The sequence below is a fragment of the Pseudopipra pipra genome, chromosome 11 (genome assembly GCF_036250125.1).
Source record: "Pseudopipra pipra isolate bDixPip1 chromosome 11, bDixPip1.hap1, whole genome shotgun sequence".
Taxonomy (NCBI): domain Eukaryota; kingdom Metazoa; phylum Chordata; class Aves; order Passeriformes; family Pipridae; genus Pseudopipra; species Pseudopipra pipra.
The window spans coordinates 17522075-17549077 of record NC_087559.1 but is presented as its reverse complement, the minus strand read 5'-3'; the positions used below and the strand labels follow the sequence as shown (position 1 = coordinate 17549077).

The 27003-nt window shown below is 54.7% G+C and overlaps 2 protein-coding genes across 5 annotated transcripts in view; both read right to left on the bottom strand.

Annotated features, from left to right (window-relative positions):
• The window catches only part of BSN (bassoon presynaptic cytomatrix protein), a 93827-nt gene extending 90770 nt beyond the window's left edge, over positions 1-3057 (bottom strand). For both annotated transcript variants that reach the window (XM_064667923.1, XM_064667924.1), the window contains exon 1: positions 2824-3057. In XM_064667923.1, coding sequence (XP_064523993.1) covers positions 2824-2984 — 161 coding nt within the window. In that variant the 5' untranslated portion in view covers positions 2985-3057. The remainder of the gene's footprint in view (positions 1-2823) is intronic.
• Positions 3058-6600: 3543 nt separating this feature from the next.
• On the bottom strand, positions 6601-26953 carry TRAIP (TRAF interacting protein). 3 transcript variants are annotated; one of them, XM_064667920.1, is made up of 16 exons: positions 26379-26619; positions 25104-25161; positions 23786-23869; positions 22544-22654; positions 20214-20253; positions 17523-17650; positions 14831-14925; positions 14120-14233; positions 13110-13197; positions 11470-11559; positions 11173-11261; positions 10333-10488; positions 10084-10132; positions 9420-9545; positions 8831-8881; positions 6601-7861 (listed from the first exon to the last, which is right to left on the bottom strand). In XM_064667920.1, the coding sequence occupies exons 1-16, from the start codon at positions 26474-26476 to the stop codon at positions 7733-7735; spliced, it is 1506 nt and encodes a 501-aa protein (XP_064523990.1). In that variant the 5' UTR covers positions 26477-26619; the 3' UTR covers positions 6601-7732. The 3 variants fall into 3 exon arrangements, with proteins under 3 accessions (XP_064523990.1, XP_064523991.1, XP_064523992.1); XM_064667921.1 differs by lacking the exon at positions 22544-22654 and having other exon boundaries at positions 26379-26953; XM_064667922.1 differs by lacking the exons at positions 25104-25161; positions 26379-26619 and adding an exon at positions 23953-24089.
• Between the last annotated feature and the right edge of the window lie 50 nt (positions 26954-27003).

The following is a 27003-nucleotide window of genomic DNA, read 5'->3' as shown; positions in this document are numbered from 1 at the left end:
CTTCTCCCAACTTCCAGCCAACCTCCAGCTCCCTTGAGCCTCATCAAAGCACACAAGTAGGAAATCAAAGTTTCTAAATAGTGGTATATATTGTAACCTGGTGAGATGTTACTTCTGCGGGATGGTTTCTACTCTCTGAAGTCACTCCACAGTGTAGGAACAGTTCCCTAGGAACTGTTATTATGGATTTAAAATGAAGACCCTGAAATCCAGGGTACCCCCTATAAGGTATTCAGAGTATTTCCCTGTGTAACACAAAGCAAATTGTGAAAACTGACACAGGATAGTCACACTACTATGGTTTTCACTGGCTTGTGTGTGGATTTAGGTTACTTAATTCAGAGGAAAAAAAAAATTGCTGAGACATTGAGGGAAACTCACTTTCCCTGGTCACCTGGGATTTGTGAAGCAGCTCCTTTCTCACCACACACTCGCTGTTCAGCCAGCACGAGCCATGCTGTGCTAAACCTTTCACAGCATCTGGTCTATCTTATGTGCCCACTCTTGCACCTCACAAAGATGACTTTCTTCTCGAGGCCTGTTTTTTCCTTCATTTCCACTTTGTTACCTTGCATTAAAATCCCTCATTGTTATCTCAGCTCCCCATACCCCTCCCACGCTCAGGTTTTAACCACTGGCACAGCTCAGCACCGTCCCCATCCCACCACCGCTCCGCAGCAGAGCCCCACACGGCCCACCTCTTTAATTGCCTTAATTAATTGCAAGGGAGGGCAGCTCCCCGGCAGCAGCTTCCCAGGAGGCCCAGGAGCATCAGCTCAGCGTGCAAAGGCTGGAGCACGGCTGGAAAAAACAACCTGGCATTTCTGGCAGGAGAGGAGCGCAGTCAGCCGGAGCTGCTGGACTGTGCTGCTCCACTCACCAGCCCCATGTGCTCCAGGACCCCCAAAGCCCCCAGGACCCCCAGTCCTGTACAACAGCAAACACAGAGACCTGGGCAGTAATGGGAGAGCAGTGCTAAAATCGGACAGAGACAGCAGACCTGCATGGCTCCCTCGGCTCATCTCGTTACAGCATCTAAACAGCCCCACAGGTATTTAATTTTAAATTGCTATGAGCAGCTACAAACAACTTCTCACTGGCAGAGCCTGAAGCAGAGGGGTCCACAACTCTCTAGCGAGGGCAGCTGGGAAAAACATAAAGGAAAACAAGCAGGATTTCATTCAGGGGTATTTTTTCACGCTCCCTGTGTGAAAGCTCGCAGGGATCTCACAGACAGCAGCGTGCCCGTGGCTTGGCCACCCTGGAGCATCCCTGAATCCTGCCTGGATGTTACGGTGCTGCCTGTGAGCGGCGATTGCAGCCCAGTGAGATGGAACCCACTGCCAGGCGAGACTGCAGCCTCCTGCCCAGGCTCCTGCCTAGATTTTCCCCGTTCAAAGCAACACGACTGGCAGCACCACCAGTGCTCCTCACTGCCCAGGTGAGGCGGGGAGCCCGGAACGCTGCCACGCACCCAGGGCAAAGCGCCCGCCGAGTCCCCCGCATCCTTCCGTGCAACTTTCTGCTCCTCGTCTTATATTTTCCCAGATAGGATGATATTTTAGGATTAGCTTTTTTTTCCTAGAGGAATATCTCCAATCCCACACCCGCTTCCGAAGCGTCTCCCTCCTGGCTGGCGCTGCCTGGCAGAGGGAGAGCGGCTCGGCGCGGTTCCCCGCAAGGTTTTGCACCGATGACTCCTGGCAGGGCTGCACGTCCCTCCTGTTACATAACGACCTTTCCCATTTGGTGCTGGCCCTGGTTGGGGTGGCCACATTTGGGGTGGCCACATTTGGGGTGCTCGTGTGCCCCGGTGCTGGCAGTCGTGTGCTGCCAGGCACTGTCCCCTCACCCTGACCAGACCCCCCAACCCTGAACCATGTTCCTCCCTCCTCCCAGCCCCTCTCTCCTCACTGCTGGACCTCTTCCCACTGGGCAGCACCCCGCTTTCTCCTGCCCCCCAAACACTACACTAGTCCCTGAGGGCACGCTGTCCATCTCCTGCATCCAGCCACAATCTGCACCCTCACCCTCCCCAGCACCCACGGGGGTCCTGGAGCTGCCAGCTCCCCCAGGGCTGCACCCTCCCACAGTAACCTGCCTCAGGTGCCTCTGTCATCTCCCTGAGCCCCACTGCATCTTCCTCACCTGTCTTCTCCCTGCTGCCCACCCCCTGCAGCCACACCTGCTCTCTCTTCGGTGTGTGCCTCTGGCACACCCCTCTGTCACCTGCCTGCCTGTGTTTGCTTGCAGGTGCCTCGCAGACCTGCACCCTCTGCCCGCATGGCCCCGGGCACCCCTGTACCCCACACAGCTGCACCAGCCCTGTACCCATGAAACCTGCACCCCACACAGCTGCACCACACGCCCTGCACCCACCACCCCTGTACCCACAAAACCTGCACCCCACACCCTCTGCACTCATCGCACCTGCACCCACCACTCCTGTACTCATGAAACCTGCACCCCACACCCGCTGCACCCACCATCCCTGTACCCACAAAACCTGCACCCCACACCCTCTGCACTCATCGCACCTGCATCCACCGTCCCTGTACCCACAAAACCTGCACCCACACCCCCTGCATCCACCGTCCTTTTACCCACGAAACCGGCACCCTACACCCCTGCACTCAGCGCCCCTGCACTGCCCGTGCCCGCCCCACTCACACCGCTGCACCGGCACCCCCGAACACCACGCACCTGCCCCCGCCGCCCCGCACACCTGTGCCCCGCGCCCCGCCAGCCCCCACAGCCCCCACAGCCCCCCGGACCCCGCGCCCGCCCCGCCGGCCCGCCCGCGCCCCCGCCCCGCGCTCTGACCTGGGCCCGGCGGCGGGCGGGAGCTGTCCGCCGCCGCCCGGTGCTGAAGGCGGCTTGGCGGCAGCGGCGGCGGGCGGCGGCGGGGCCCCTGCGGCGGCGGCGGCGGCGGGCGGCAGCTGCCCGTCGTCGCCGCCGCCCTCCAGGCTGGCCTCGTTGCCCATGTCGGGCCGGGCGGGACCGGGACCGCGGCCGCTCCCTCAGCGCAGCGCCGCCCCCGCCGCCGCCATCAGTCCCGCGCCGCCATCGCCGCCCGCCCGCGCCGCCCCGCGCATGCGCCGCCCCCCGCGCCCGCTCGCGCCGCGGGCACGCGCGCGCGCCCGCCGGGCCAATCGGCGCCCGCCCCGCGGGGCCCCGCCGGCACGTGCCCCCGGGCCCCGCCCCGCCCCGCCCGCTGGCCAATGGGAGACCCGCGCCGCCTGCTCCCGGTGCCCGCCAGGCGGCGCCACGCGACAGCCCGCGCCCGCCGCCAATGGGCCGCCCGCCCGCCGTGACGTCACGGATCGGCCGCCAATGGGCGCGCTCCCGCATGAGGTTACACCCGGCAGCCAATGGGCGGCCCGCTCAGCCGTGAGGTCACGGGTGCTGCCGCAGGACGTCACACACCGCCCACCAATGAACTCGTGTGCTGCCCCTGGATGTCACAGCCTGGCAGCCAATGAGCACCCGCCTTTCCATGAGGTCATGGGCTGCCCCAGGACATCACACCCTGACAGCCAATCAGTGTCTCACATGTTTGCAAGGTCATGGACTGCCTTGGGATGTCAGTCTGACAGCGAATGAGCACCTGCCTCCCCAGTGATGTCATGGGCTGCCCCAGGACATCACACCCTGACAGCCAATGAGTGTCCCAGGCTCTTGTGAGGTCATGGATTGCCCTGGGATGTCACACCCTGCCAGCCAATGATTGTCCTGCTTCTTGCGATGTCACATGCTCCTGGCCGATGAGGTCACGGGCTGTCCCAGGCTGTCACCCAGGCACTGGCTCCCTGTGAGGTCACACGTCCTGTGAGCAGAGTGGCTGTGGTGTGAGGTCACAGCGATGGAGCCCCAGCCAGTGACCACTCCCTGCCCTCAGGGTCACCCAGTGCCCGGCCTGTGACCAGCTCTGCCCATCCCTGTCCTCACAGGGCCCAAACAATGGGTCACGCTCTCCTTGAGCTCCAGGCTCAGCCCATGAGCTCCCAGCTGGTGCAGGGGGGTCACGGGATGCTCCGACAACCAGCCCCGTCCCATGAGGTCACACAGCGCTCAGCCAATGGGCGCGCCCTCTCGGCGTGAGGTCACAGGCTGCCCGTGACGTCAGAGAGCAGCAGTGCCCGCGGGAACGCCCCCCGGCCGGGGCACAACGACATCACACCCGCACTTAACGAGGGCGGCGGTAATTAACGGTAATTAGCGGTGCGGTGTCAGTGTTTCCCCATGAAGGGGTCCCCGCTGCCCACACCGGGGGGCACAAGGAGAACTCCCCTCGGGGGGACCCCGGCGGGGACGGGAGGTGCCCGCGGGAGCGGCAGCCCCGCCGGAGCCGAGACCCGACACAGCCCGGCGGCTGCTTTTTATGGGCTGTGAGTCAACACACACGCGCTAAATCCCAAAATAAACGTGGAACTGGGGCTGGTCTCACCTCTACTCGCACCGAAATAGAAACCGGCTCCTACAAGCCCCGGGAAAACGGCACCTCTGCCCCTGCCCTGCCGGCTCTGCATCCCCCAGCCCAGGGAAGGGGGTGCCGGCAGCTGGAGCAGGTGTGGGGCGTGGAAGATGTAATACAGGAGGAAGACAGCTTTGAAGGAGCTGAAATCACGGAGGAAGAGTAAAACAGCTTCAGTTCTGGGTGGGGGGAACATGTATATGCAATAAACCAGAACAAAACCACATCAGAAACAACTTCCAGAAGCAGCAAGTCCATGGAAAGTGAGAGTGCAGGAATATATCAAAGGGACCAGGAAAGAGGAAAGAGCAGGTGGCCAGAGCAAGCAAAATACTTGTTTGGGTTTTTTTTTCCTGTTTACCCCAAACACAGAAGATGCAAAATATGCAGCTTAAAACCCAGCAGAGGCTGGAGCAGCCTCCAGCAGCAGCCTCCAGCACAGGCAGTGCCCAGCCAAGGTACTCGCACCGCGGTGCCAAAACCCAGGAAAGCAGGCAGGTGGTATTGGCTTAGGAGATCGTGGGAGATGGAAGAACACGGCACCCAGGCACACAGCAGGCAGAGCTAACACCAAGTGACATGGAAATCACAGGATGGTTTGGGTTGGAGGAGACCTTAAAGTCCATCTTGTTCCAAACTCCTGCCCTGGGCAGGGACACCTTCTACTATCCCAGGTCGCTCCAAGCTCTGTGCAGACTGGCCATGAAAACTTCCCGTAACAGGGCAGCCACAGCTTCTCTGGGCAACCTGTGCCAGAGAACCTTCCACCCTCACAGGGAAGAATTTCTTCCCAATATCCCATCTAACCCTGCTCTCTGTCAGTGTGAAGCCATTTCCCCTTGTCCTGTCACTTCAGGCCCTTGTCCAAAGTCCCTCTCCATCTCTCTTGGAAACCCTTTAGGGGGCTTTAAGGTCTCCCTGGAGCCTTCTCCAGGTTGAACATCCCCAGCTCTCTGAGCATGTCTTCATAGCAGAGGTGCTTCAGCCCTCAGAGCATCTCCAAGGCCTCCTCTGAACTTGTTGGAATGGGCTGGAACATTCTTCATATGTGGGTGCCCCCGAGCTGGACAGAGCACTCCAGGTGGGGTCTCACAAGAGCAGAGGGGGACAATTAACCTGCTGGTCACGCTGCTTTTGATGTGGTCCAGCTCCTCTGCTCCCTACAGTCGGAGCACAGGGATTTTTTGGGCCAGGGTGATTTTGTTTTCCACGAGAAATCAGATTAAAGCACTGGGGAGCCACAGATCCAGCAGAAGTCTAAGAGAAATCAAGTCCAGCTCATGCAGGCACTGCTGTCTGGGCTGGGAGGGACCCTGACCCACACAGCCATGGGGCCGAGCTTCACAGGCAGGTTGGACCTGGGGCTGTAGCTGAGAAGGGGACAGGGCTGCCTTGATCAGGTGCAAATTCCTTCCCCAGGCTCTGACAGGTCCCCAGACCAGGGCTAGAGCAGGACAGCCCTGAAAACCCCTCTCAACCCCTCCACTGCAGGCTGGGACCTGCTCTACCTTTTTGGGCAGACATAGCACCAGCTCTCCAGCACCCCAACATTTGGAAGCCCACATCCCTCACCAGCCATACACACCCAGACTTTCACTGCCACCCCCTTAAAAGGGTCTCCCTGAACCTGCTTCAGGCCAGAGAGATCCAGAGCAAGTCTCACATTTTTACACACACAGGGTACCTATCTTGAAGGGACAAGGGCCCCATGTAAGAGGATCGCTGCAAACCCTCTCCCAGGCTTCTCCTCTGCAGAATTAACTCTGCCTAATTAAGCCCCTGCTTCCTTCATCTCAAGCTTGTTTTCCACCCCTTTGAACCTTCTCCTCCTGCTCCTCCAAACTCTCCTTGCATTTCACATCATTCTGCAGTCAGCCCCAAGTGATGCAGGTGAGAGACAGCTCCTGCTCTGCAGGCATTTGCCTTGTTCACTGCCCTGGAGGTGGGGCTCACTTTCCTCACAGCTTCAACCCAGCACAGCCCTTCCCTGCACAAGGGGCCTGTCTCCTGAGCTAGCAACAAAGGTTTCTGAAGGGTCAGGCACATCAATCACCCCACACTCAGCACCCGAGCTCAGCCCTCCACCCTGAGCTGCAAGAGGGCAGAAAATACTCAGAAGCCACAAGTGTGCACAGCAGTATATTTTATTCCCTAAAAACACGTTTTTTAGCCAGTCCAGGTACTAAGACTTCCAGCCTGAAGCAGTTGGAAATGGGAAACATCAGATTTGTACAACAGAGTGCTGTATTAGGTGCCTCACGACATCTGTTCCTTGCAGCTCAAACAGCCCTGCTTCAGGGGGCAGGAGGGGATCTCCTGTTCCACGTCTCCAAGCTGAAGAAGCCCAGACAGGTTCAGCCCCAGCAGTCTCCCTCCCCTCCCCTGAAGGGAGCCATTCTTCAGCACTTCTTCAGGCCATTCCAAACCCTCAAATCGCTAGGCAGAACAGTTAAAAAATAACAAAAATACTCTATAATCTTATTAAAATATAGAAATTCCTAAACAAGCTTCACATAAACATGTACCAAGTCACACCAGCCCACCTATCTCTGCTTCTAAGCAGGGCAGGGGATCACCTCAACACCCTTCTCCCCAGTCAGCAGTTTCAGTGCCAAGCCTGCAAGAACTCAGTGGACTTCACGGCTCAAACCAGGACAGGGCAGGGCAGCACAACCCCCAGGCCCACCTGTGGGTCTCCCCAGCCCACACAGGCCTGTGTCAAGGGAAGGTGTTTAATTTGATGATGAATATATAGACATTCCACAGCAACACAGCCTGCTCTGCACACTTCTTCCTCCAGGAAACTTTATTCGAACTATTTACATCAGGTCCCTTCTCCCTGCTCCTCTCCAGACTCCCATCCCAGATACCCTTCCCACACCTCTAGCTTGTGGCTGTATCCAAGAAATACAGTTCCACCTGGTGTCTGAGAGCCCAAAGCAGCAGCAACTGCAGAGCTCTGAGCAGGCCAGAAGACAAAAAAATCCTGCTGCTTCTACAGGAAAAAAGAAGGAAGGAGTGGTAAAATGAGGTGGGTAACTCAGTCCAAGCATTATCCAGAGGCTTGGTCTCCTGTTGGCTTGCTGCAGCAGTCCAGGATTCTGTAGAGGGCACCTTGTCTCACCCACAAGGCACCATCAGTGCTTTGCAAACAGCACCCCCACACAGTGGTGGCTGCACATTGCTTTGTGCCAGGCTCTGGGTGAGTGTGCTGTCCCTGCAGCCCCTTCCCAGCCTCTCCCAGAAAGCCAGGGGCTCTCACTGCAGGAAACTGTCCAGTCTGGCCTGGCTGCTGCTGGAGGAAGATGTGGAAGGAGATGCAGATGCTGGCCTGGACACCTTCCTCCTGCTCTTCACTGCTAACGGTCGGATTTCTGCCAGGTTTGTCTGGAGGTGAAACTGTCAAGGAAAGCACAGACCAGCGCCCTGGGGACACAAGTGATCCAACACCTGCTGCAGGCCAGCCTGAACCACAGATCTAGGACCCAGCCATACATCTATGCCCAAGGAAAAACTCCCTGCAGGACAGCACGGGCTTTGCTACCTTTTCACAGCAGCAGAGCTCAGACACACACTTGTCCCATGAGTCAAGGAACATTTCCCACTCAGGAGAGGTTCAGATTGGATATCAGGAAAAATGCCTTCGTGGTCAAGCATTGGAACAGACTGCCCAGGGAAGTGGTGGAATCACTGTCCCTGGTAGTGTTCAAAAGATATGTAGATATGGTGGTGAGGGACATGGTTCAGTGGTGGGCTTGGCAGTGCTGGGGAACTCTGTGATCTTAGAGCTCTTTTCCAACCTTGATGATTCTATACTACCCCCCCGCACACAAAACAGCATTTAAGTGTATAGATCTGAGCTTCAAGACGTTCAGAGCCAGTGCACTGTGCTGGGAAAGGCAGAGCAGCCAGAGCCTGCAGGAGCAACCCCAGGGGAGGAGAGGATCCACACCCACAGGGTGAGCTCAGCCCAGCCACTCCTCACCAGAGAGGAGCAGCAGGATCCTGCAGGAATGAAGGCTCTGGGTGCACGGGCTGGCAGGCACACGGCCAGGAAGAGGCTGTGCCACACTGCTGCTCCAAGATCTCAAGGGCACAGGCAGTCCTGGCAAATTGCACAGAATTCTAGCTGATGTGCTCCCCTGAACGAGCCACAAGTGCTCCCAGCAAGCTCAGGTCCTTGATGCCTTTGCTTATCTCAGACTTGTTCAGAGTCAGAGTTCCTTGAGGGTCCCTGTCCATTTTTTGTTGACTGGGGGACAGAGGAGTCCCCAAGATGGCTGAGACCAAGGAGGAAGAACAGAAATGAGGTGCCCACAGCATTCCTACTGCCACATGAGCTGCAGGAAAGGATACAGGCTGTATGAACTTCGTTCTGCCTCCCATGCCATCATACCCAGTCCTCACCTAGGAGAGAGAAACAAATGAGCCTGGAGCAGCAGTGCAGAGCTGTGGCTACCTCTCCTCATGTTGGTCATGGGCAAGGGAGAGCCTTGCAGGCCACAGCTTTTGGACAGGGGTTAAAGCACCTGGAAAAACTCAGCACTTGTGCTAAGCCCTCACCTTTGGAAAAAGACAGACTGATGGGTATTAATAAAGTTTGGGAATCTTGGGCACTTCTTGAGGCAAACTGAGCCTTCCAGGCAAGGCTTAGGATTTTGTCACTGGGAGAGAGGAATACAAGGAAAACACCCAAAGCTCCAAGGAGGCAGAGGACTAGGACAGAGAGAGCCACTTAGTCTGCTGCCAGGAAGGGAGTGAGCATCTGTCATCCCTGGAGCTCTGCAGGACTGGGAAGTAGCCAGGTTGTGCTCCAAGATTTATTTTCCACACTCTGTATGTGGCAAGGTAAAAGCCTGGTTCACTTCCTCCTGCAGGGTCACTTCAGGACAGAGGTGTCACTGCCAGCCCTGGACACACTCACCAACTGGACAGTCATACTTACAGTACCCATGTTCTTGTGGGAACCCAGCAAGCTGCCCAAAGATGGCTTCTTGGAGAGAACAGAGTTTCTGATGAATGCTGGCAAGAGTCCTTTAAGAACATCATCCTCCACATCATCTGCCCAGTTCTGTCCCACAAAAAAACCCCAAGAAAAGCCCATTCAGGAGATCATGATGGTTAAAGGAGTCCACATACAGGCAGCACTAATAACACAGACAGCTATTTAGGATAATGGCTACTGCCATACCACATGTCAGGCTGAAAACCAGCAGCTTCCAGCCTCCCACTGGGGCTCATGTGGAACAGTGCCTGGTAGGCAGGACACTGCCCCCAGCAAGGCTGGGAACAGCCACCTCAGCTGACCCCCAGCCCTTGTGGTCAGCTCCACGTGGTATTTGCCAAGCACACCTGGGGCAAAATCATCAGCAAGAAGCACGTGGGCCTCCACCCTCCCTCTCCTGTCCAATTCCAGGAGGCCTGAGGCAGCAATAGTGCTTCCAGGAGACCATGAAGGAAAGCACTTTGAAGCACATACTGTGGTTCTATAGATGGGATGGTCTATGACCACAGTGGCTTCTACATGGAGAAAAATGGATCCTTTATCCCAAGCTTATTAACAGCAGAATCAAAGAGGCAATACAGAAAATCAAGGTTAGTTCTTTTACCTCCACTGTTTCCTTCAGAACTTTCTTTGCCAGGTTTACCACGGGAGGCCTGTAAGAAGCCCAAGGAGCAAATCAGCAGAGATTTATTGTTCAAGTGGAGCAGGCAAGGACAGACAAGGCCAAGCAAATGACGACAAAGCTTGCAGCACGCCATCAGGCAGCTGGAGAGCTATCTGATCTCACACAGCAACTTCCAAAGCAGAGAGACTTTGATCTCCTTCAGAAGCAGAGAGAGGAGGGGGAACTCACGGCCTTTTATCCAGCTTCTGCCTTTTTGCAGGGCTGAAGGGGGATGTGCAGGGCTGATGCTCAGGGGTGTCCACATCAAAAGTGGCATCTAGGTTGATCTCATCGCTGTGGGCCGGGCGGTGCAGCTTCGGGTGCCGCAGTTCCACGGGAGTGGGGCTGCAAGGCCAGGAAAAGCGTCAGCCATCGGGCCACCACGGGCCACCCAGCAGGGGAAGGGAAGGCAGAGCTGCACACAAGGACAGCAGTGGGACCCTGTTCTGCCTGCATGTCAAAGGAAGGACAATCCAAACCCCAGAGTTTAAAGCCAGTGCCCCACACTACTGTTCCCCCTCGAATGGGCTGCGCTACAACAGCAGCACCCAGAGCCCAGGGAATCACACTGCTGCTCTATGCACACAACCCAGCTTGCTGTACTGGGGTAATGGCACAGGCTCCTCACAAGAAAGACTGAATAAAAACACGAGATGTCATTTTTCAGGCTAGGTTCCTCTGCCTGGCTAAGATCTCTGGTCCCCATACATCATGCCACGCTCACCAGAAGGCCAGCTCTGAAGCAACCAGAAGAGAAGCTTTAGGGATGTTTCCCTGGCAGGACATAGAAACAAAGAGTTTTTCAAAACCCAGGCCATTCCTCCACCTGCTCCTGACCCAAACCCTCAGAGACATGCACTTTTTCCAGTCAGCCACAAGAAAAAGGATACAAGGAACAAAACAACCATACTACTGCGACACCTGCCAGACTAGCATGTCTCTACTTCCCCAGCTAATTAAACTGTCAGCTCTTGCTCTGGACCCATGACCACCATCCTTGGCCTGTATCTGAGGATACAGCTCACTAACCTTTCAAAGACTAGCCGACTGAGTGTCTCTCTGGTTACAGATGGGACCTTCAGAGTATCCTGCAGGATGTCTATCTTCTTCTTCAAACTCTAGAGGGAAAAGGGAAAGCAGATAGTGAGATAAGGAAGGATTTTCTAGTAGATACTTTGCCCCTTTTCCATAAATCAGCATCAGGTGGAGCTCAGAGGTGGGCTGGGAAACTTAGTCACTGAGCAAAAGCCAGCATAACTTCTGGCTTTGCAGCTGCAGGCCATGGCCAGCTGCCAGTTACTGCAGACTGAGGAATGATATTCTCACCAAGATCTCCTTGTCTGCATTCTTCAGATCCTTCTGGGTGCTTTTTAACTCCTCCTGTGTCTTTTCCAAGTCTGAAGTTGTTTTCTGCAGCTGCAGGATACAAGAGCAGAGTGTGGGTTACACCACTGGGTAAGGGAGACTGCAGACCCCTGTGAGAGCAGTGGGCTCTGCACCACATGCTACTTCCCCTGTTTAAGGGTTCAATTTCCCTGTATCAGTCTGACCAATCTCTCCTGTACCAGCACAAGCCAATCCCTACCCACTTCCACAAGCTGCCTGCAGAGGGATCTCCAGGGCTGCTTGCCCAGCCTTTCCTGAACATTTATGCCTGACGGCGACAGCTTTTCCCTGCTCTAACACTTGGTGGCTGCGTTCTGAATTCCTGCAGGACTTTGGACACACCAGAGCACAGGAATTACAAACCACAGGCTGGAGGATGGCTGTGCATCAGCAGCGCTGGCACACGGACAAGTCTGATTCAACAGGGAAGCGTGCCAGAAGCAGGGGTCGGGAAGTGGATGGCTACCACATCAGAGATTTCTGTGGGTCCTGGAGGCTGGGCCAGCCCACGGACTGTGGGTACAGTCAGCTCCCTGTCAGCCAAGCCCTGAGCCCTGAGTGCACTGACTCGCGTCCTCCTGACCCAGCTGTGATCACTGAGGTAGCTTGGCTCTGACTCAGCCTGGAACAGCTCAATTCCAGCAGCAGCACCTTGTGTAGGGGGTTAACACTCCTGGGGAGCAGCACAGCAATCTGAAAACCTCCTTCTTCTTTTGAGGGGACAACAGCTATGGCTGAGGAACAAAAATAGGCCAAAGCCACCCACAGCTTCTTACTTTGTTGGCTGAGACATGGGGATGCCCTAGGGAACACCTGTGCCTTGGAGAGTGAGGCTGCAGGCACACACTTTTCACGGGGACGTGCTACCAAAACAGACAAAGTGCTTCCTGGCCTGAGCTAACATGGCCCAGCCAGGCCTGGAGCAGGGGGGAGCACGTGTCAGCAGAGGCGTGTCAGCATTCCCAAGCTCTGCACCAATTCAAGACCAGCCCAGGCAGGGTCTGTGCAGGGCCACCTGCATGTCCTCACTGCACTTTGGGAACCTCTCCTGCCTGGGCACAGCATGATGAAGGAGCCCTGGCCCGGTTCAGCTGGCCGAAGGCACAAGGCTGGGTGTGACTGGTTGTGCCAAGCCAGGGCTAAGCCCTGCTCAACTGACACTGGCTCCAAACCCCTTCCCACCTTTCCAAGGGGCCCAGTGCTGCAGAAGGAGAGGCTGTCAGCTGAGCGCTCAGCAGTGTCGCAGGATGAAGGAAGTGCTACTTCCAGAACCCAGTGGGAGCAGTGGAGCACCTGTGTGCTGCTGCCTTCCAGCCCAGGCTCCCTGCCAAACTCTGGCTCTGCAAATGCTGCCCTACCACTGTCCTCAGAGACTGCACTCCTGACAACAGCCCCTGAGCTGCTCGCTCACCGCAGCATCACACCCTGACCCAGAAACCCCAGCCTGACCTTCCACACACCCGTAACAGTCAGGTAGTGCCCAGTGTGGGAGTGGGTCACTGCAGAGGCCTTGGGCCTCAGCTGTGGGCAGGGATCTATAGACCAGCTGTTACCCTGGTGATTCACACTCTCCCCTTTACCTTGTTATTGACAGAGAACAGCTCCTTCTTCAGCTTCTCTGTCATCTCAACAGAGACCTTCCGAGCCTCCTTCAAGTTCTCATATTCCCTGCGAAGAGACCCAAAGAGTCACGCTGTTTGCAAGATGATTGAGCTAGAACTTATCAGAGGCAAGCCTAGAACCTTAATTTGAAGCTCTGGAACTGCGGAGCCACCAGAGAAAACCCAGGAGACACAAAGCCCTTAGGGAAGAGAGCTGAGTGTACCAACACTGTGTCACACATTCTGCTACACTATGGGGGAGAAAAAACCTGCAAGGGATATCATGCCTGATTCCACCAGCAAAATGGAAACCAGAGCCAGAGACATTTCAGTTGCCAATGAAAAAGACAGACAGACAACAGAGCACAGTCTTCATGCTGGCAGCAAACAGGGGACTTTGATTTAAGTGACTTTTCAGAGACTTCACACTATTGGCCATGCACATTCACTCCCAATTACACCACAGGGACACTTGCCTCATTACAGCTTCATACCAAAGCTGCAGTTACTCAGCTGCCATCAGAATGGACCCAAAAAAAGCTTTGTTTTTGCCCAGCAGGACCAGATGGATTTCCAGGTAGGGGAGGGCAGCAGTGCAGACTTGCCTTGCCAGAGCACACCAGAGGCCACAGCTGCACAGCGCAGGGCTGCAGAGGGCACAGCCTGGAGCTCCTCATCCGCTCGCTTCCCCCCGGGCACGAGAGGAAAGCAGAGGGAATAATCATCATCGCTTCATAGGTGCACTGACAACTCTGGAGACAGTTCCCATGGTGACACACATGTCACTACAGTGACAACAGGAACAGTTCAGTGTGACAGGCTCCAAACTAGGTCCCCAGGATGTGTCAGTCAAAACCCAGTGGAAGCCCGAAGAGGCGGAAAGAGCCCCGCAGAGCCCATGTGCCTGCTGCTACTCAGCAGAGGGTCTCCCTGGGCTGAGGTTAGGATAGGACAGCACTAGCCAGCTGTGCCAAGCCTGCAGCACCTACTTCTTCAGTGAGACACAATAGATTGCAAGCTGTTCAACCGCTGCCTGCCCAACTCCCATCTCTCTGATCATCTCCTCCACTTCGGGGCGCTGGCTCTGAAGCAAAAGCTCAATCCTGCACGAAAGAAACCAAACAAAAACATACCCTCAGCTCATGAGTCACAAACAGAGCGGGGAAAACGACAGGAGCCCTGCTTCCCCCCATGAGGCTGGTGCAGCCTGAGCTCCTGCTGCAGACACTCTGGGTGTCATGAGGGAAGAGACACAGCTGCCTCACCCCAAGCAGGGCTTTTCGCTAGGGAAGAGCAGCACCACTTGGATTAGAGAAGGGGCAGCTGTACACACATAGTGCACATGGAGCTGATGCCCCAGCTTAGTCCCTACAGCTCTGTGGCTGACTGTGTTCCTGGGCTGGCATTCTGCCCCAGCATCCTCTGATAACAGGAATGGCACATAGCCATGCTTGGGGCACTGGGGATGAGGCCAGTACCATGCCTTGCTGCTCTTTAATGAGAGCAGCTGTCTAGAAACCTAGCAGGGACAGGCAAGGGCAGGCCTGCTAATGCAGCAGTTTCCAACCTTATAGGTAAGGTGATGCAGTATGTGAAGGTGGACATTGCAGCAGGCCCAGCAGGACCCCTCCCTCCCCCTCCAGGAAGGGGAGAGGTGTGCAGCCCAGCCTGCCAGGCTCAGGGAGCACCCCGGATCTCACCGCTCCATGGTTCTCAGCTTGTTCCGCAGACGGCGGGCCTCCTCCTTTGAGCTTCTGCTATCCTCCTGCTGCTGCTCTAGGAATTTCATCTGCTTCTGCAGAGAAGCAAGCACACACAGACCGTTAGGAAGGCTCCAGGGATTGTCAGAGAAACATCCTGGCTTATGCGCGCTGCGGGCAGCTGGGAGCATACATTGGCTCTTAATGCTATCACCACCTCAGCAGCCCAGGATTAGGGACAGTTGAGCTCCCTCCCGCTGCACCCCCAGCTCTGCCCCCCACCAGCACAGCAGGGTCTCAGTGCTAATCGCAAGGCGAGGCTGGAGCTGACACCACATCATAGCCCCTCTCTGCTGGGAGCACTGGAGGGGCTGCACAGTGCCCTGTTCGCAGTGACAATCTGTTTTACAAAGCAATGGAGTCCACAGCAAGCAAACCTGGCTATCACCTTCTGCTCCGTGCACAGCTGATTGCTTTAGCCTCCATATTCTCCCTGCCATTAGTTGCTTAGAGCATAAATAGGAATGAGTGCGTCTCTTTTGGGAGACCTCAGCCAAACAAGACACAAACCCAGGCACTTGCAGCTCACCTGCTGCAAGCCTATTGCAGCCATCGCCTCTCCAGGCTCTCCAGCAGCAACACAAAACCTCAGCTGAGCTGGAAAAGCACACATCTGCAGTGTGGCAGAGGACAGGGAGAGCTGAATTAGCACCACTCCAGTGCATCTAGGTTTGTGTGTGCCTGGGCATCTCACACAGCAACTTCGAAAGGCTCCGGGCCTGGTTTCCGCACAGTGCTGACTCTAGGGAGAGGCCTGGCAAAGGACCATCGCTTCGTAAAGCTCCTTCCCACACAGAAGTTAAAGGATTTTATCCACTTCCTGCCACAGGAACCAAACAGCTGTGAAACCACTGGGAATTTGCGGAGGGAGAGTGTTGCAGGCTCACATGTTACTCTTGCTTAACCAGAGCCCATCTTTGGCTTTCCCTAACCAGAACCTTCTACACTTCAGATCCCCACAGCAGCGTCTTGGAGCAGAGTCCCCAGCCTCAGCCAGCCTGAAACAGCAGCAAACTCTCGCACAGAGGTTCAGCAGCAGCTGACAGTGCCAGCAGAAGACAGGAACGGCGCAGTCTTAACCTGCGTCACAGCAAGTTAAGCCTGTATTTTCACTGCAGAAGTTTAGTGCTTTAATCTTTAATGATGCAGTATAAGACAGTGCTTGGCATTCAGCTGGGAAACCCCGTACACCACAGAAAAGATACCTCCAGGTCCCTAATCCTTCTGCCCTGCCCAGCTTTCATTAAAAGGACTTAAGCACACAGAGAGGGTTTTGCAACAGGCGAGATAAGCACAGAGCTTCCTCTGGAAGTGTCAAGGGAGGAAAGCCAAGCACAGAGATGTTGAATCCAGCAGCAAGCACTGTCCCAGTTGTTTCTGCTGGAGTAGGGAGCATCAGAAGTATCCTGCCACTGATACATCCAGGATCCCACCAGCATCTTTGGCATGGCCTAGATCCCGGCTGCCTTTACACCCAAGCAGATTGGATATAACCCCATGATTGGGTAAAAAGAGTTGTGCTGGCTCACAGAAAGGCCTATCTGGCTTTAATTCATTACTCTGTCCTTCTCGTGTCAGGTAGACCTGGACTGGTTCCTTCCAGAAAAGCCCAGCTGCAGGTGGTGTACAGCAAGACAGCCCCATGACACATCTACAATCTCTCCCTGGGCCACTTGACCTTGCAGGTCAAGGAACATGATGCAGTTTAGGATACTGGGTCAGACCCATACTCCAAGGGGCAGAGAGCTTGGGAAGTGCAGTTGACCTCTACCCCATCTTTCAGCCTGCAACTCAGAACCCCCCCTACCTGCACCCCATCTACCTGAGACAGGCACATCACCTTCACACAGCAGAGACTGCCCAGCCCACCCAAGGCAAAGCTGCTACAAGACATCCCAACAAAGCAGCTCCTGCTCTTATCCTTTTCCTCTTGCTGTTTACGCACAGTACATGACTACACACTGAGTCACTGCACGCTGAAACACACAGGAATATTTGATCCCTGGACTTCACAACATTACTAACCTAACTGAAGCAAAGCCCTGGCAACAGAGGAGAGACAGGAGAGTTAGCTGGATCAGATCCCACTCAGCAGAAGCCTGCAACTCCCCCTCCATATTTTTCAGTTTGATTTCTCCCCCAGTCAAACTAAGAAACTAATTTTCCTTGAATCCCGCCTGGCCTAAACCCATTTCAGAAGAACATTCTACCACAGGGAGCCAGCATTTCGGCAATGGGGCACTGGGGCCAGTTCCCACACTAGGCTCATGCTGCTACCTTTATGATCAGCACTGCCACTTCGTTAGCAAGGCTCAGCCACACCCCCCAGGCTGGGCTGTCAACCCTCCCTCACCACGGCCACCTCTGCCTTGAGCACGCAGCCACCTGCACACAAACCACAGGCCTGGCTGCTATGCCTCTGAATCACCTCCAGGCAGAGCACATGCAGGACCTCGAGTCCAGCAACACCACTTGCTTTGATAAATAAAAACAAAACAAAAACCCGGGCACCAGATTCAAAATCCCACCAGCACAAGCCCTTTATTAGTAGGACCTGCAGGGACCTTCAGCAAAACTAACACTGACTGCGCAATGGTAAGTGCTGAAGTCCTGCTGGGGACAGGAAGGGTACCTTGAGAGAGGAGCACAGCATCTCTGTCTCTCCCAGCACCTTCTGGAGCGACTCTATCGTGGCATTGCGCACATCCAGAGTGTCCCTCAGCCCATCCACAACAGCCTGGCATTCTCGCTTTTCTTTCTCTGGAAAAGAAAAGAAGAAAGAAAAAGGTCATGGCCCAGTAACCCAGACTGCAGCTGCCCCACAGCAGCCAGAGTGCACTCACTGCTTGCAGTCCCAGCTCCAGGCTGCCAGGATTTGGCCGTTCCTGGAGAGAGCCATTTCTCTAAGTGCTGTCTGCACCAGGTTCTGTACTGAGCAACTGCTTCTCTCAGTGCCAGCAGGCTTCAAGATTTCTTTACTAAAGATAAAAAATTCCCTTTAATAGCTTTCCAGTGCCAGCCCTGCTAGCGTTAAGATGATGCATCTTAACTCTTGCGTTTTCTCAAAGCCAGGCTTGCACAAGGGAATCATTCCTCTCGAGTTACACCACGCTGTCACAGAGCTGGAGAGCAGAGCTCTGAGCCCGTCCTCTCCACGTGGAGCCTCATGTGCCAGGAAGCCCTTTGGGTGCCATTGGGCAGCTGTATGCAGTGGTACACCATACTCTGGCATCTGCCATCACCACAGCACCTGTGTTGTGAAGGGCAAGAAGCAGAGACACCAGGGACTTTGCAGGACACATGACAGCTTAAGTAGATTCCCCAAGTGCCCACTTTTTGCAGGTCATAAAACCTGAGTCCTGCTGTTCCTCCCCCAGGCAAACCAGAAACACATGCCTCTGACCACCAGAAAGAAGGTGGTGGAAAAAAAACACCAGATATTGATTTGTTTTGTCGAGACAAGGGAAGAACAGCTCACGAAGCAACAACCACCATCAGGAGCTGACAGACCTACGCAGGGAACAGCCAGCATTGCTGGAAAGCTCAAAACAGTTGGGTAATGAGGGAAAGCAGCAGCCCCTCCACCTAACCCTGCTGAGAGCAAAGTAAATTTTTCAGCTCAGCATCTTCAGTCTTTGCTAAAATCGCCTCTGGCTCCAGCTTGACAAGAGTGGAGAGCCAAACAGTGCTTTTCCAAAAATCTTCTTCTCCTTGCAAGCAATCCAGTTTCAAATTGTGCCACCATATCCTGTGGAAGCACGACCTGCAGTGCAGCTTCACTGCTTGATCAGAGAGTAGAAGAGCCACGTGGGACTGGGGAAGAAGAGAGGAATGTATCCCAGAAGAAGCACGCGGGTGGCTTCTCCATTGATCTGCATAACCCTTTCTCACCAGCACAGCCTGGAGACGCTCCCCTGCATTTGCAGGGACTCCACACCCACCAGAAGAGTTAGGGCTTCCCCCTCCTCCGTTCCCAGCTGCCCAGAGGCAGATGGCAGGAGTCAAAGCTCTCCGTGCTGCAGGAATGAGTTTTCAGCTCATTCAGAGTGCCTCCCACAGCGCCTGCTGGGTCTGCTCGGAGCTCGGCACCTCTTGAGCCATTTGCAAGCTGATCCGAGCCTGGCAGTTCCACAGCTCCTCTGCACAGCACAGCACAGAGCAGAGCACAGCTTCACATGGAGAACTTATACACAGGAGCCAGCAGAGAGCAGAGTACCCACAGCAAAGGAGGCAGGAGGTGGGAAGGAGCTTCGCATTTCCAATATGAAAAGAGAATGGGATAGGGAATGTCAAATCCAACCTCTACTCACCAGGAGCCGAGAAGATTAGCAGGCCTTCGAGCAGTTTTTCTTGGATAACATCCTAGCAAGAATCCCAGCCACCTTCCCCAGAAGATCTGGCTCTCTACCAAGTCACTAAACTCAACCGAGCTGGCAGGAGAACAGGCCTCAGAATAGAGCTGTGCAGACTGTCCAATTCTGCTCTCAGGCTAAGGACTGAATCCTCATTCTACTGGCTATTCACGTCTGTCTCGTGCATGAAGGGAACACAGAGGAAAGACAACTCTCGGGGCGTGGGTGAGCCCCCAGCATTCTTTAAACATTTTTTTTTTCCCTTCTGCTAGCATGTTTTAGGATTTCTGTCACTTAGACTGACATTTTCCTTTTGCTGCTCATGACTCATGTTCTGATGACAGGCTGCCTACAGACGATGCTTAAAACCCATCGACAAGTCTCCAGGGCTTTTGCTTTTCCTGCCTCCCTCAAACATCCTCTAAAATTAAAGATGGGAAAATGGAAGTGCGCACACACTGAACTCCGTCTGCTCCTCGCGCGACACATGTGGCACTGCAACAGCCAAACAAATCCAAAGCCTTCCCACTGCTGCTTTTGGACACCACTTTCACCCTCTCATCTGCTAGAGGGAGTGAGCCTTGGCCACATACAGCTGTTTCCCAGTGAGCAAACCAAGGGTTTTGCTTTCAAGCCTGCTCCAGATAGAGCTGTGCTGCAATTCTGTAGCTTCTGATTAGGAAGAGGGGCAAAAAAAATTGCATCTGTGTGTCTAAACTCACAGTAAGCTCCTGAGTTACAGCAGAGCTGGGCCAGGCTGCAGGCCTTGGCTCTGTCATACAGAGCTTTAGGTGGTCCCACCCCAGAAAAAGCTCTGAAGAAGCCGTACCAGCGAAACAGTTTGCAGCCTGCACTGTTTCAGAGAGGGGTGGGCTCTGCACAGGGGTTCCTCAGGCCTGGACAAGCCACTCGATAGAGCCCAGGACCTGTCAACTGTGGCTGCCAGCCCCCTGCAGGCAGCTGGAACTCACCTTTCATGGAGAGCTGAGCCTTCACCTTGTCCAGTTCATTCTGAAACACAACACAGAGAACCCGATTAGGAAATGCCCTGCAGAGATGCTTTCACCACATCCTAAAAGGACCAGAGGGTTCTCAGCAGGACATTTGCACCAGGCAGGTGCTAAGGAGGGAACACAGAAACAGCAAGCACAGAGTTACAAGCCAGGACTATCACAGGGAACGCAAAGAGCACCTCCAACTGGCATCCTTCGGAGGGGGGGGAAGAGAGGATCGCAGTTTCATCTTAGCCTTGTCAACCTTGTGTTTCTCGCACTGTCAGTCATCTTGTTTAAGCTGAATAATTTTGGAAGGCTCTCAGGGAAACACAGGAAATCAGGCAGGAACAATTTTTATAATGTTTTACCTAAATCAGGCAATAAGGCAGGGATGTTGCCAGACTAACTGGATTATTGAGAGTTCTTTAAACTGAAGTGAACTTTAATTGGATGCAGGTGGGAGACAGGAGGGCACACTCAAACACCTGAGAAAGTAACCAAGCATGCAATCAAACACGCTGACAGACACTGAAGTCACTGCAGCTCAGGATGCTGATACAAGCTAACAGCTCAATCGAATTGCTGGAAACAGATCACTGAGAAACTAATCCATATCACACGAAACTGAGGGTGCACAACATCTCCTGGGTGCCACAAGGGTCCGAGGAACATCAAATATTTCTAACGCCTTCATCAAGAATCAGAAAGAGGCAGCAAATGCCCTGTAGTTTAAATTAGTGATAATGAGGTGATATGACTTAACCCTGGCAAATAGCCAAAGGAAATGCAGAGAGGTTACAAAGAGAGGCTATTTTTATATATATATGTATAAAAACCCAGAGAGAGAGAGAAATATATGCAGGAAAGAGTCAACAGAAGATGGCTTAAAAAGCTGTGTTAGAGAACTGCAGAGGAAAGCACATAACAAGTCAGGCAGGAACTGCAGTGGAATAAAACCACAATAAAATGCCAACACAGAACTGAAGCAGAGCACACAAATCTGTGCAACCCGGAATGCTACATGCAAATCTGAGCCGAGAATAGCACCACCAGTGACCACGGATCTGACGGGACCAGAGCAAAGCTCTGCTAGTGACAATAAAGGCAGGAGAGAGAATATGGGATGTAAAGCTTGGTAAGCAGAAGGGACTAAATGCAAAGCCTAGCAGAGCTGACTTGGATTTGCCCCCAGGGGCACAACTGCTGGAGGGCTGAGGTGGAATTAACTCTGCTGCAGGAACTATTCTGGAGTAGCTTCCTCAGAGTCCTATTCAGGAACGATTAGTGAGCTCAGAAGATGTGCCAATTATCATGATAGCACAGAAATCCTGGGCTACTGCGGGCAGCTATGTAACATTACCTCATTCATCAACTTAATCTGAAATCCCTCATCCTCCACCACAGCTACTCCGGGGATACAGGTTCCCTCTGGTGTTTCCGTTGAAGTTTATGCCTGGGGGTGGAAAGCAAAGCAGCCCCTGCACTCCTTTGACCGCAGACATTTCAGAGCAGAAGCAAGAATGAGGAACAGCACCAAAAGACAATTACTATCCAAAAGATAATTTGGATAATTCTGAAACAACAGGAGAAGGTTTCAGATCATGAGGGAGCTCTTCTGACCACTTCACTGGGTGCCTAAGACTGGTTCTCAAAAGAGGATCCCAAGCTTGCCTTCCCAAGATGACAAGCAGACCACAGCTACACACTCTGCTTTCTAGCACACCCTTTTCATGGCAGGAGGCCAAATACTCATTCCAGGACATTTGTAGGCTGCACAGATACAGCTCCAGCTGATTACAGAGACAAATACCACTCTATGCCCAGGCTCTCAGAGGGCCAGCCACAGGGCTTTTTCAGGTGAAACCCCTTCTGGCCAAGGATGTTACCAATTCTTTTCTCAGCCTCGAGAGCCTGGGTTTGGCCCACTGTGTGTTGGCTTTGCTGAACTGCTGCCTGGCCAGAATCAGATACCTCATTGCAGAGGACAGACGGATATTAAATAGATGGATATTAAATCCCCCACCCACGGTGAACAAGGCATCCATGGCTATTAAGGTGCTCCATGTCCTCCAGAAACAAGGCAGCACACCACATGGAACTGTTGACAAACCAGTATCAGCCCAGCAGCAACTCGAATGCACATAGCAATGAATACCAACACAAGCTAACAATGCTAATTTACACAGAAAATATTTGGTTCTTTCCTGTTGGTGACCTCAGTGTCCTCATTAAGGAGGCAAAACACTCAGGGCTAGATGTTGCTCTGACGGCCACACAACAAGATTTATAGGAGCAGGAGGAGTTACCATCAAGCTTGTTACCAGGAGCAGCTCCACAGACCTGCCCTTGAGCAAGGAAGGGAACAGCTCTGCACAGCCTGCCTGGAGGGGGAAGGCTGGGAGAACCCATCTTGGATCCTGGGGTGGGGGTGAGAGAAAACAGAAAGCTTTTCTAGGGTAATTCTCTCCAGTCAACCCATTTCCGAGTCACTCGTCTAATTACACTTGTGAGACCAGATCTGAATATGTACCAGAGGCAATGTTTATCTGCTCTGAGGGCAAAAAGCCCCCAGTGCCCAGAGATGCTCCTCCATTTCCTCAGCACACAGACTTTGGCCTTCAGTTTTGTAAAATTAGTCGTCTTGGAGAACGACAGTGCTCTGACATTATAGTCTGGCTGGCTTTATTTTAAAGACATATGATATACATATAGAATTGTCATGGCAACTGCTAATTATGGTAATTGCTGCACATGCTGATTCTAAACACAAGAGGGTACAACCGTCCTGTTATACCAAGGTCAACCGACCACTTTTTTTTTTGGAACAGATAACTCCAAGACAGAAGGAACCCTGTGTCATCCACACAAAGGAGGAGAACGTGGCACAGCTGCTCTGTGTTCATCCCCACTCACTCCCAGCCCTCCACACCCAGGGGTGGCACCTGGAGAACACCACCCACCACCCCAGCTCCAGCCAGGATTCCCCCAGGGGCCCAGCCTCAGCCCTGTCCACTGCTGCTGGTGTGGCTTCAGGCAGTCCCTTTCCTAACATCTCTTGGGGAATTATGACTTATTCCCCACCCTGCCCCACTTCCTTCAGCCTGTGCAAGCTGCACAGAAGGGAGCAGGGGACACTTCCTCCAACAGCCCCTTTTTTCCAGAGGGGTCAGCAGACCTCACGTGCAACAGACACCAGCAGCAATCCACTGCATCTGGGATTTCCCTTCTCCTGCCTTCGGGAAGAGCTCTGTAGCCTCACTCCCAGGGGAAAAGCAGCAGTTTGTTGTGATGCTGCTTCAGGAGACTTCCAGGTAACGTAAGAACCAGAAGGAAGAGCAGCAAAGTAGAAGAGGTTTCTTGAGTCACCACATGGGATTTGGTCAGGGAGAACTTTAAATCACCTCGTAGAGACAGATGTGCTCCAGGTCAGAAACATGAGCGCAGCAAGCTCCAGCTTGGGAAGCACCTCCTGGAGAGCACAGGCAGTCCAGGCCATGCTTCCAAGAGGCTGAAGCATCACACGAGGGAAGAACCCCCAGTCAAATTACCTGCAAGGTCTCTGCATCCGGTGCTGCCTGCTCCTCCAGGGCAACATCAAAAAACAGCTTACTGATGATGTGTCTTTTGCTGACCTAGACACAGGAGACAGAAGAGGTTGATGGGCACAAATATGGAAACGACAGATATGGAAGACAGATGGAGGGGGAGAAGGTACCATCTTATGACAAGGCCATGAAAGGCAAATGAGATCACGTGCTTGATGCCATTAGGGCCTATGCTCTGCTTTGGCTCATCAGCACAGCAGCAGACCCCCCACTCAGTTTTTTGGGAGTGCAGCTCCAGCCAAGCTCCTGAGCCTCAGCAGAAAGATTCAGACATTTCTGACTCGAGCGCAGTCTGTTCTCTGGCAGCTCAGGCCCAAGCAGCTGACGCTGAGCTAACATGATGCCAAATCCTAAGACAGAAGTACGTGCTGCTTTCTGCAGGCAGAAGGTGCTGTAATTGAATTTGATAGCTCTCCACACCTCCCCCATGCAGTTACAGCTTTGTGTTTTAAGTATAATATACAGTCATGACACCAGCTAATTGCATGGTTACTGCCACATAAGATGTTATTTCGCGATAACTCCATGGTAACCCAGAGATGTAAGAGGCAGAGAAGAACAGAGGGAATCAACAAGTCAGGGAAGGAACAAGGGCCAAGACCTTGAGAGGAAGAAAGAAGCACGAACACAGAGTAAGCCCAAGCTGCAGCTGGATAAAAATTTACATCTGAGAGCGAGGAAACATCTCCTGCAGCCGCTCCACGCCAAGACCTACTGGCAGCACGAAGGCTGGTGACACAAGGGACTTCAAAGAAGTTCAGGTCCCAATTAAGCCACTGGAAACCCAAGCCTCAGCTTCCCATCTCAGAAGCAGAGCACATCCTTCCTTCCCTCCCTCTGCTCTTCTCAAAGGAGGGCCAAATGCTGCAAAGCCAGGACATGTTATAAGGCCCACATGCAGCAGAACGGGCTCCTCACCTGAGAGCAATGAACTGGCCACTTCAGAAACACAAGTCAGGTGTCCCCATCATCCCTTTGCAGCCCTTTCTGTCATCCTGCCAATACTTACCCAGCCTAAATAAAAGCTGTGAAAACCCAGAGCCCCTTCCAGGTGGAGCTGCAGTGATGTGGCAGGGCACCCTCAGTCCACTCCAATCAGAAGGGCTATGGAGGGGAGTTCATCCTCTCAGCCTTTGGGGAGTCCCAAGTGACAGAAAAATCCCTCTGTCTCCTACCTCAGGCATCACCCCACAGCCCCTCGGTGCCATTGCAGAGCACCGTGCCACAGACACAGAGAGGTGTGTACAGGTGATGGCTTTACCTGGATCCTGCACTGCGGGCACGTCCGGCTCGGTGCGGTGTCAAACCACTGGATGAGGCTGAGAAAGGAAAAGGTAACAGGCAGTAAATCCTTAAAATCCAGGAGTGCTGCTCCCAGGGGCAACCCCAGCTCCCCAGAAGGCAGCAGGATGTGGCTCCTCGTTGCACACCAAAGCAGAACCACAAACCTTCAGCCCAGTGGCACGGCCGACGGGAATGCCGCGTTCCACACGGGCGCCTCAGAGACAATCCCGGGCTGAATTTAGCATGTGAGCTTATCTTTACCGGGGCAGAGCTTTCACAGAACTCAGATCTCTCTGGGAGACAGGCTTTGAACAACCTCAGCTTCGCAGGAGTGAGCGGATCCGCGCAAGGCGCGGCACAAGAGCCGCTCTATATCAGGATGTGACAGCCGAGATCCAGCTCGGGCAGCTCCAGGGGGTGCCACTGAACATGGATCTGCGGAGCGGGCAGCTCCAGGGGGTGCCATTGAACACGGTTCTGCGGAGAGAGCGGGACCGGGCCACTCTCTGCTCCGAGATGATGGATGCAAACCTGCTGCGCTCCCCAGCAGAGCCACTAATGCATTTTGCAACCGAGCCATCACGTCACGGTGGAAAGGTTTATTTTGGGAGCAGGGTAACAGCCTGAAGCTGGCAGGTTACCTCTGGAAGCTCTCCCTCCTCCGCTGGCTGCTGGAGGAGAGCGAGCCCAAGAAGCCCAGCCGGGTAAGGGTGACAATCACACCCGTGGTGCCACTCCGAGTTTGTCAGCCAGGAAAGCAAGTGCCCACCCTCTCCCCACACACAAAGTTTATTTCCTCAGAAGAATCGTTTCCTTCCAACACAGATACTTCCAGCACGGTTCCAGCAGTAGCATAAAATTGCCAGGGACGCTTCACCACAATCCAACACGGCTGGCACCGGCCCTCGGAGAGAAGGGAGCCCGCCGGCAGCGTAGCGACACAATCACAGAAAAAGCCTCCGAAATCTTCGAGCCCAACCCGTGACCCAACACCACCCTGTCAGCCAGACCAGGGCACCGAGTGCCACCTCCAGTCTTTCCTGAAACACCTCCCGGGACGGTGTCCCCACCACCCCCCCAGGCAGCCCGTTCCAGTGTCTAACGAGCACATCCCGGGCTGCTGCGGCCGCTCCGAGCGCCCCTCAGAGCCGGAGCGGGGGGTCACGGCTGACACCCCACGGGAGCAGCCGTCCCGCCCTACGCCCCCCCACCCCACCCGTCCCGTCCCGTCCCATCCCGTCCTGTCCCTCACCAGGCATGGTGGAAGGTGTGCCCGCACGGCACGGCCGCCACGTCCCGCTCGTTGTCGAAGAAGTCGGAGCAGATGGTGCAGTGGGCACGGATGGGCATGGCGCGAACGGGGGGGGGGGGCACCGGGACAGGGCGTCGGGAAGGGTTCGGAGAGGGTGTGTGGAGAGGGTGGGGTGGCTCAAAGTGGGTCCCGGGGAGATGCCGGGGGTGCCGGGGGTGCCGGGGGTCCCGGGGTGGCGGTGCCGGTGCCGGTGCCGGAGCGGCCGCGCGGCACCGCGCGGTTCAAATGCCGGCGCGCTCCGCCGCTTCCGGCCCGGCCCGGAAGTGACCTCACGGGGCTCGCGCAGAGAGGAACATAGGGGGCGCGACCGGAGGGCGTGGCCGTACCAAGGGGCGTGAATTGATGAGGGGGCGTGTCCTGTGCTGGGGGCGTGGCCGCGCCCCAGTGCGGGCGCCCCCGGGTCCTTTTGCCCGCCGGTCCCGCGAACCCCGGACACCCCGGAGCCGAGCGGGGGCACCGGCGCCGCGAAGCCCCTTCCCGGGGACCAACTCCCGCAGGGCCCCGCTGTCCGCAGCGCCCGGGCAGTGCTGCCGCTCCCAGCCTGCCGCGTCCCGCTCAACCCCAT

What these genes read in the sequence shown, in the direction of transcription:
- TRAIP (XM_064667920.1), bottom strand. Translation starts at nt 26,476, where the DNA reads ATGCCCATCCGTGCCCACTGCACCATCTGCTCCGACTTCTTCGACAAC. An exon ending in CGGATGCAGAGACCTTGCAG is followed by an intron (nt 22,655 to 23,785) that starts GTAATTTGACTG and finishes CCCCCACCCCAG; the next exon opens with GATCCAAGATGGGTTCTCCC. An exon ending in TTCTGAAGGAAACAGTGGAG is followed by an intron (nt 9,546 to 10,083) that starts GTAAAAGAACTA and finishes TTTGTGGGACAG; the next exon opens with AACTGGGCAGATGATGTGGA.